This window comes from Thunnus thynnus, chromosome 12 (assembly GCF_963924715.1).
Source record: "Thunnus thynnus chromosome 12, fThuThy2.1, whole genome shotgun sequence".
NCBI lineage: Eukaryota > Metazoa > Chordata > Actinopteri > Scombriformes > Scombridae > Thunnus > Thunnus thynnus.
In genome coordinates, this window is record NC_089528.1 from 11,858,885 (window position 1) to 11,868,538 (window position 9,654).

Here is a 9,654-nt window from a genome sequence, read left to right on the forward strand (position 1 = left end):
AAACAAACAATGTCTCAAGCATTTGTTTTCCACCTACAGATACCAAAAATGACTGTTTCTTATTTAGTTGTTCACTGAAGGCACAGTGAAACAGTGGAGCGCTTTCACCCGCCATTCAGGAGAGTGTAATTTAGTTGTAAAGTAACCATGGTAACATAGAAAAGGAAGCGACTCCAGGGCAGGTGGAGGGAAGGAGTCTGTTCACAGGATTACTCTGTTGCTGAATAAGCCTCGAGGGGGGGGGGGGGGGCGCCTTGAAGTTGAGCCTTTTAGTAATGGCCTGTTGAGAATAAGGAGAGCCACATGTTGTCGAGGATTCCTGTATCCAGCTGTACTCCGCCAGACATTGTTAATGTTTATCTTATGCAAACATGCAGCAACATTAACAGCATAACAAACAGCAACATCACAGAGGCATGAGCCAGCACACAGCAGAGGGAAAGTTTCACTTCACCTTAGAGCGTAAACCTGAGAGTCTTAAAATCTCCCCCCCCCCCTTTTTTTTTGTTGTGTTCAGTTTCTTTCTATTAATAACATTTGTGGTGAACAGTGAGTTGTCTGCACAGTAACAGATGCATGTTGTATAGAGTAAATGCCTCTGAACATCTGACATGTTAGGCTATTTTCTGATCAATAGGAGCCCATAATGTTGCCATTTCTATTATTTTTTGTATAAGCTTTTCTCCTAAACAAACAATAACTGACTTTGGCAAAGGATAATGTTAACCCAGCTGAACCCACTAATAATTCAGCCAAATATTAATTAAAATGTCGGAAAGAAAAGCTCATCACAACTTCACACTTTTTTGGCACAACTAGGCAAATCAACACCTAAGAATCAAGTCACATTTATCCCCAAATCACAAGATAACTTCTATTTTTAGAAGTCTGCATTCAGATGAAAAAAAACTCTACAAACACTGTTTTAACAGGAAAAAAATAGATAGATGTGAGAAACCTCAGGAGGAGCAACAGAAGGAGGGATTTCTGTTCTTGGTTTGGCAGACATGCAATAAGATCTGCAGAGTAGACAGAAGTAGCGTTAATAGAATAGTAGTTTTAAAGAGCACCGAGGTGATACTTATTTCTATATTAAAATAAGGTGACACCCTCGTATGTGTAAGTTTTGTTAACCAGCTGTGAAAAAAAATTCATATGATGATGCTTCAAAGCTCCAAGTCTTTCAGGAGAATCACAGATAACCTTTTATTTTACAGCTACATTTTATTCTAATTTCCTGAAAATGTTCTGTGTTATTTGTAGGTATTTAATGGTTCAGTTTTAGGACATTTTACAGAAAGGGTGGTGCAATTTGGTACAAATTATTTTTTTAAAAAACTTAAAAAAGTGTTAATTTGGTTTAGTTGGTAAGTGCCCACTCGTTATATTTGGGTTCATATGTTGTTGTTAATTTGCAAAATGTATTTTTTTTAAATATACTTTCTTTTTTCTGTTTTATAACACAGTAAACATGAGGTCACTCAGTTAAATTGGATGATATACATATTGTAGGTGTTGTTAGTCACAGAATGGTACATTTTCATTCACATTCACGTTTATGTTTCACAATTGCATTTACTGGTCTCTTAAAGAATTGTTAAAAATCTAATTTATTATTAAGAAGTTTTCTACAACTATGAACCCAAATATAAAGAGTGGGCACTTACCAACTACACCCACTGAACACTTCTGTTTTTCTTATAACTTCCATCACTCTTTCTGATAAATGTCCTGACAGTTAACCATTAAACACCTGCAGATGACTTATAGTGGGAGTAATAATGCATCGTGCTTGCTTGGTGTTGCCTGCATGTGGGGAGTGAAACTAACAGCAGAGGGAGGTAAAGGTCCTGTTCATGTCTGTCTGAGAGTGTGTTGGCGGCACATTTTCAGTTCAGCAGTGTCATGTCAGTATCTCATATCATCATATCAGCTATTATTAGGTACGCAGACGCTACATAACACTACTTAACACTACTTTTCCGAGTCTGGGCAAAAGATATAAATGTTCTGATTAACCTTCAATCTCCTCCTATGAACACACTTTTAATTTGTCAGCAGAAACCTTTGACACACATGATAATGAATATTATTACACAACTCTTTAAAAAGTTACTTTTGGTTACATTTCAGACTTTTCAGCTATAGAAAATGATATTTCCTTCTTTTCAGAATCAATGATTTAATACTAAACAATGACCTCAAACAATATTAGCACTCAGATTGCAAACTCCTCTTTTGAGTCGTAAAAAGTTTAATGTTACACTAATTCAGCTCCTGTCAGCAGCTGTCTATTTTCAGAGAGAGTTTTTACAGGAAATCTGGTTTCATAGCCCTGTTCCATGATTTCAGAAAAAGGGAACTTCTCAGTTGCAACTGTGAGGTATTAAAGACTACATGACTTCAACCACAACTCAGACCTTGACCTAGAGCGTTAGAGCCCTGAACGGTAAGACCACATTTTTTATTGACCTACACTTTGACAGAAAACTGTTTGACTTGGCTTACAATGCTTCAAGCATTTCCTGGAACATGTTGTCAATTCTAATAATAATGTTTTCTATTTTTTTAATTCCTTATTTAATTAAACATAATTTCGGCTTTCTAGCAGACTTCTAGCTAATTATTCTGTTTATCTGTATAATATAATGAGACTTTAGCTAAGTTTGAATAAATAACAGAGGAATGTAACTCATTACAAATGAGACAATATGAAACAATACTTTGCAATCACTCATTTTAACTGTCTAATTTACAGATCATGAGTGTCAATAACACTTGCATCTCAGGAAATAGCACCTCTGTATGTCCAAGTCGCGACAGCTCCTCTGTAGGTCTTGCAGTGGGGCTGACTTTCTTCTTTCTACTGCTGATCGTAGCTGCAGTGATCGTGTACAAGTACCATAGTACAATCAGGAACATGCTGCAGTTTGGACATAGAGAAAGCCAGGTGAAGGAGGATTGTATAGAGACACCACAAAATAATCCCCATGTGTACACCAGTATGATCAGAGAGCAGTCAGTGGGGCAGACCCCGATCTATGAAAACCTGTCAACTCAAACTGGCTACAAAGGGCCTAAAGTCAGCCAGAGCAGGTAAGCCATTCTCCAAGTTTTTATTGTAAATCTTAGTAATTGATTTTGCTCCAAGATTGGAATCAGTCAAATATGTTTAGATGCATTTAGAGGAAATGTTGAATCCAAACATGTCATTTTTGAAACCATCAAAAAGGAGATCAGAACGGAAACAGATGTGCGTGCGGTGTGAATTTCCCCATTTTGCACAATCCTGTTGTAATACTGCATATGCACACAATTTGGTGATCTCTTTGTCTGTTTCGTGTCATTTAAAATCTATTATTCAGCTGATGACTCAATGCTGGAGTTTTTCCTTGGATAAATATAGCGTGTGAACAACTGGGAAAAGGAAATCCGCACAGTTTACACAATATTTGTCTTTGTGTCATCAGAATAGTCCTTTCTGATATGAGACATTATCCACTAAGCTTACTGTGTTTTTCCCCCAGGTCACCTGGTGAACCTGAAGAGGACTTGTACTTGCAGTGTGATTTAACAGATGATGCAATATACGGCAATGATCCTGTATGTAACCTCACTGTTCACCAAGACTCCCAAGAAGATGTGTATATTGTTCCAGATTCATAGGAGAGACACATCTGAATCGTGAATATTGAAAATATTTCCATTTACTGCATACCATAAGCTTTGTCGAATGACTAAATATATTGTTACAAGGCATAATGAAGTTGCTGCTCTCTGATACAGCTGACCTGTGAAAAAACAAACAAACAAAAAAAAACAACAACAAAAAAACCCTCTGGTGCACAGATATTCAGTTCAAATGTACAAATGTATACATATATACATGTTTGAGATATATTTTATTATTGTACATCAGCTGTAAAGTTAGGGGATGCAGTTATATGTATGTGTCATTGTGTAGAGGGATTGAAAGAGTAGAACGCGCTTTTAGAGCACAGTAAGTATAAAATGTACTTCTGTCAACTCCATATTTTGCTTTTAGGAATAATGGCAGTTTTTGTTACAAGCATCTCCATTGTCAACTGTGTTGTTTTTAATACTTCTTTGATTGCTACCATTCTGTTTTTGGAATTTAATTTTGCATTGGACATACTGTGCTAATTAGCACATTTTCACAACAATCCAAGGGAATCAACTTGCAGATTGAATTTTTTTTTTTTTTATGTCTTTCTCTTAGTGTGTCTTGACTTACTGAATCATTTGCGTTTTAACCTTTAGCAACAAGCAATGTGGGCAGTTTGTTCATACTTGTGTGGTCAAGTCATGCACGTATTCTGTTTCCTTTAAATCGCTTTCTCATGCTACAGGTTTAAAATAAAAAATGTATTAATACCAATTACCTACTTGAATATGCTGAAAACCACCAGAGAGTATCTGTATATGATTAAATGCTGTATATGTGTGCTGACATGTACAATTATATGAATGGCTGGATATAATATTCATCATGTTTTTGAGAAAAAAATGCTGTATATGTGTGCTGACGTGTACAATTATATGAATGGCTGGATATAATATTCATCATGTTTTTGAGAAAAAAGTTCTAAAGTGGTAATTTATACCTCTGTATTATGTGATCGATTCACTTTTGCCACTTCTACACACGCTCATAACAATTTTTTAACTGCCTGAGAGTCTGTTTTCATTCACTGATATTAAAAGGATTCAGATTAATAGGATATCCTAGAGTTTATTATTTTTGAACATTATGAAACATGTTCTACAAATTGTTATCAGCCACAATTTAAAAAAATGTAAAGTTGTTAGTTATACAATAGTCATCCCATCCTATTCCCTTACAGTTATTAGCCAAATGTATTTATGGGAAAATGTGACAACAGAAATAAAGAATTTACCTGCTGAAGTAAACCATTTCCCTGCTTATTATCTGTCAAATACTGTAAATGTAGACAAGGTGTGTAATGCAGATTGTGTGAATCATGCACAGAAAAAACATAGAAGATCAAAGAAACCACACAGAAACCTTTAACATTTAAGTAAAACATCAAGTCTTGCAAAACAAGAAAAGGTCGGCACCATTATATGTGGCCTGTGGTTCAGACGTATGAAGAGGATGTGAAATTCTTGCTGACCATTTTGCACAGACAAAATCCAGTAATACAGAAAGAGAGAGCGAAAGAGAGAGACAGACAGAGAGAGAGAGAGAGAGCTTAATGCTTTGTCCAGAACTTACAGGATAATATGTGAGATTTGTGTTTCTCTGGACTGGAGATGAGCAAAGAGGTTTACAGACTGTGATGTTTTTCTTCAATAAGAGTTTTCCTGGTAGGCTACGTGAGAAGCCAGCAGGATTAAAAACAGGGGACAGCCAAACATCAGAGGCTAAAGAGTTCACGCTGTCTATCTTAGATTGCACATGGAAGGGCTTGATAAATACTGTCCCTAATTCTTTTATACTTGTATACTTTGGGTGGTACTGCAACTCAGGACCTTTCAGAATCTAAGATTGAAGAGCTTTACATCCACCCGCAGTTGTGTGATAACTGAGGATGTCATCCTTAAAACAAAGAGTAACACAGGACAAAAGCAAAGAAATGAATGAGTCGTTACTGGGCACAGGTGTAATTTTACCGTAAGAAAAGCGTAATTACAGTTAGCATTTGTGTCTGCAGGGCTGATTAATCTCCTGTTCATTTGTCTGCATATTTATTCAGTCGCTCCGGGTCATTCACGCCCCACCCTTTAATACATCTACTTTATTAATTGTAAAACAAAATATGCTCATATTTGAGTGACCTTTACGCCATTCAAAGATAAAAACTATAAATTACTCATCAGGGGTGGTGGTGTCACTCCTTGGAATAATTAAACTGCAAACATTTCAAAAGAGCTTGCTGTCGATTTCAGTTCATTTCAGCTCGCTCACAGACATCAAGGTGCTCTGCTCATTACTTTCCTTACTGCAAAACCTTGAGCTGCACTTTTTGCATCTCTTAAGTCTTCTATGTGAGCTCTTTTTCTAAAGTGAGTTCTTTTTTCTTGTCTCCACTTATCACTGGATATCTCACATTATTATTTGTTCTTTTTCTAATAACTCATATCTCAACAGCACTTAAAAGCAAACATCACAGACACAACCTTTGATAATCTGTAATGAAAATGCATTTACAGTATCGTCATTGATATGTAATCTGAACAGTGCAGAGTTTACACAGCAGGCAGCTTATTTTCCCTTTTTATACTGTTTCATCTTTTCTGTGGCAAACTCATCATATTGTTTCTCAAGGCTGCAGACAAATGAGTTCCAAGGTCATTAATGGGAGATAGAAGTTATCATATCTTTACATGCTGATTCCTCTGGCACACCCTGACCTTCATAATCTACAGTGGTAGATAGTAATTCTTTGGATAAATGACAAATGTGAGAAAATATCATGCACGTGCGTTTATTATGAAATGTACATGTGGATATATTCCAGTGCAACAGTTCAGTATGAATAAATCAGAACATTTATTTGGGGTGTTCACATAATTATTGAAATGCATAAGACAACGAGCAAAAAAAAATCTAAACTATGTGCCTCATAAAACAATACAGCACTTTAAATAATAAATGACAGTTAAATTAAATAGTAAACAGCACTAGATAATATGCTGCAACATAAAACAACAAAAACAAAATACATAAGTTAAGGATCATAAATAGAATGAACAATAAATAACCGTATTTTCAAAGGCAAAGCTATGAATGAACAGATCCACTGATTTTGTCCACAAAGTGAGAGAAAACAGCAGCTCTGTGCAGTAGTAACATGTTTCTCATCTTCAAATTGAAGGTTTCATGTTTAATTTAGTTAACCAATGACAACATGAATAAAAATTTTCCACCTAAATGCAAATATTTTCACCATGTAACATATTTTATCTAGTGGCAATGCTTTTCCAAAGGTTAGAGTTTAAAGTAAAAAAGTCTCTTATTATTATTATCTATTTATTTATTTATTTATTTTGAGGCCTTGCCTGGTCTTGCATCAAGCACAGTGACATTTACTGACAATCAAGTCGTCAAAAGGCGTCAACTTCAAATTATCCCTGCTGTCATAGTGCATGATGACCATGGGCTCGTAGGTTGCCGGCACGCAGCAGGGGCGAGGTGTCCCGCCTTTGGTGATCTGGTGCATCCGAGACTTCACCTGCGTGTGCATGCTAGCTGGCTTATAGTTGTGGGGGCAGGTGCCATCACAGTAATGCATCGTATATTCAGCCGGGGCCACCACCCAATCTGTCCAGCCGATGTCTTTGAACGACACGGTGACAGACTTGCGGCAGCACCATCCTCGTTCATCGCAGTTGTCTTCCTTGTTGGAACGAGGCTGCCTCCTTCTCCGTGCCGGTTTGGGCTGCATGAGGCCTAACTCCAGGGAAATGATTGGATTTGCTGTCAGGGCATCTCTTTCACCCACAACCATCCCCACATCTACAACCAGTGACTGATCACCATCAGCCCTCATCCACTTCTCCACCTCAGGGCTGATGTCCAGCATCACATCTTGAGTGCTTGAGACATTAGCATGGATCACAGAGTCTACGTGTGTCCAAGCAGCAGAGTTCACCGGGTTCATCCCACTGACTTTAACATTAATCTCTTGATTTACATCAGGCTGAACTGATGTAGGTTTGTTTAAGTTCTGCTTGGAGATCTTCAGTTCAGCCCGAGCTAGTGTCAGTTCAGTTTGAATGTTTGGGTTCTTATGGAAAACAGCTCTATACCACTGCATGCGCTGATCTGTCTGTGGATGTTCTGCCCTCCGAAGCACTTTCACTGGCACCACTGAAAAGCAGAAAAAAGAAGAAGTGTGCAAGAGATAAAAAAGAGAAGAGAAGTTGGAGACTTGCACTTAGGTAACATCATGACATTGAACAACTGAGGATTAGAAACAATGACAACACAAGAAAGCATTTAGAAAAATCCTAAACTTGTATTGGGAGTCTCGAAGCTGTCTTGTCATTGGTTGCCTTATCGATGAGATTACTAAAAAAAACACCTGTGTTTAAAGTTTATCATCGCGTACAAGGTGTGCCAGTCATGCTCATGATTTCTAAAAGCTTGTAGGAATGTGTTTGCTTTGTTTACAGGACAGTTTGATGGCTACATATGTTTAAGCTCTACACAGACCATTTCCATGAAGTCAAAGAACTATAGGTGCAGCAGTTATTTATAGTAGTTGTTACCACACTGGTACAATAGCTTTTGTCCACAGATAAACTCACACTGCAAAGCTTTCCAAAACTTTCCAAAATGATGTTTTACAAGTGTGACAATGGCTAAATTAGGCCTGAGTGTCTACATGGTGCTTCCTTCTCTGACAAATATCTCACCTGTAGCTGGAAAGAGCACAGTGGGCATGGTGGGCTGCCACGTTTCCCTCATCGGCTGGCTGGAATTTGTTCTCATCTCTCTCAGTTTTTCCCTGTAGAGCCGATGCATCTTCCTCAACTCTTGCTCTGAGGCCTTTCGGGCTGGTCGGGGCTCCCTGTCCATACCCAGTGAGCCCAGGATCCCCGTCTTCACCGCCTCCAACAGCAGGACCCTCTGACTGTCCGTTCCGTCCACATCAGGTGCACCTTCGTGGGCCACGTGAGGCCGGCTCTCCCCTGAGCTGGAGAGAGAGACGAGGAGCAGCAGCACGCAGGAGATGAGTCGGCGGAGTGTGTGTGATCTGAGCATGGTGAGCCTGCCAGGTGCTGAAGGTTTGGTCTATGAGTGTTGCAGCTCAGTGGATTGGAACTTGTCCATGTTATGAATGAAATTCTTGACATGCTTTTATTTGTAGAGCTTCTGTGTTGCCACACCCCTGGTTGGTCAGGTGAGCCGCTGATGGGCTCAGCAAGGGCCATATGTCATTATGTGGCAACATTGTGCAGCATTGTGTTAGGTGTTGACAACATGTTGCCTACGGAATTAAAAACTGTGAAAATAATTTGAACTAATGGCAACTTTTTTCAGTTTTCTCAGCAAATAATGAGAAGTGAAAGCAGAAACAAGAGAAAGAAGCTGACCTAAAATGAAGGGATAAGATTTGGTTACGTCACGGGTACACGGTGTGCATCTCAGCATGTTACTTCAACAGGATTGTCTAGTTATGCGTCACTTAATCAAATAAATGACCATATGTCTTACAGTGACCAGTACTAAGGAGGGGGGCAATGGGCAATTACATTAGCTCCTCCGGGGTTAATAATGATGATGTGATAGTTGTGTCTCTGTTCCCTTGCAACCCTGTCTGGTACAGTCAGAGGTCAGGATCAGCCACAGACCTGGGAGGGATTCAGTGTCTTGCTCTTTTGCTCACACAGGGCTCAAATGTGGTAAATCCAGTCTATGGACAGTCACTCTAAATATTAAGCTTCTCTGTCAAAGACTGCAAGCTGCTATATTAACAGTCCAACCTTTTCTAACAGCTTTAAGTGACGACAAAGACACAAAAATGAGGGTTAATGAGTCAATGATCTGCATGTCACCCCTCCGGCATTCCTGCTCTTTCAGTGGTAATTGTTGGGACACACTAAAAAAGGCTACAGCTGCATCTGTCCTGTGGACCAAGCAGTTATCAGCATATTATGTGAAAA

General features: G+C 38.5%; 1 protein-coding gene and 1 long non-coding RNA gene across 2 annotated transcripts; one reads left to right on the forward strand and one right to left on the reverse strand.

Annotated features, from left to right (window-relative positions):
- The first annotated feature begins 2,301 nt into the window (after positions 1 to 2,301).
- On the forward strand, positions 2,302 to 4,932 carry LOC137193992 (uncharacterized). The gene is made up of 3 exons (XR_010930903.1): positions 2,302 to 2,449; positions 2,759 to 3,096; positions 3,528 to 4,932. It is a non-coding gene; the product is annotated as an uncharacterized lncRNA (long non-coding RNA).
- A 1,549-nt stretch (positions 4,933 to 6,481) lies between these two features.
- On the reverse strand, positions 6,482 to 8,796 carry LOC137193407 (growth/differentiation factor 3). The gene is made up of 2 exons (XM_067604641.1): positions 8,404 to 8,796; positions 6,482 to 7,855 (listed from the first exon to the last, which is right to left on the reverse strand). Exons 1-2 carry the CDS (start codon positions 8,750 to 8,752, stop codon positions 7,056 to 7,058), a joined length of 1,149 nt encoding a protein of 382 aa, XP_067460742.1. The 5' UTR covers positions 8,753 to 8,796; the 3' UTR covers positions 6,482 to 7,055.
- Between the last annotated feature and the right edge of the window lie 858 nt (positions 8,797 to 9,654).

Excerpts from the sequence above, each read along its gene's own strand:
- LOC137193407 (XM_067604641.1), bottom strand. The coding sequence starts at position 8,752 with ATGCTCAGATCACACACACTCCGCCGACTCATCTCCTGCGTGCTGCTG. Across the intron at positions 7,856-8,403 it reads TGTGCTCTTTCCAGCTACAG|TGGTGCCAGTGAAAGTGCTT; the intron begins GTGAGATATTTG and ends TCTGCTTTTCAG.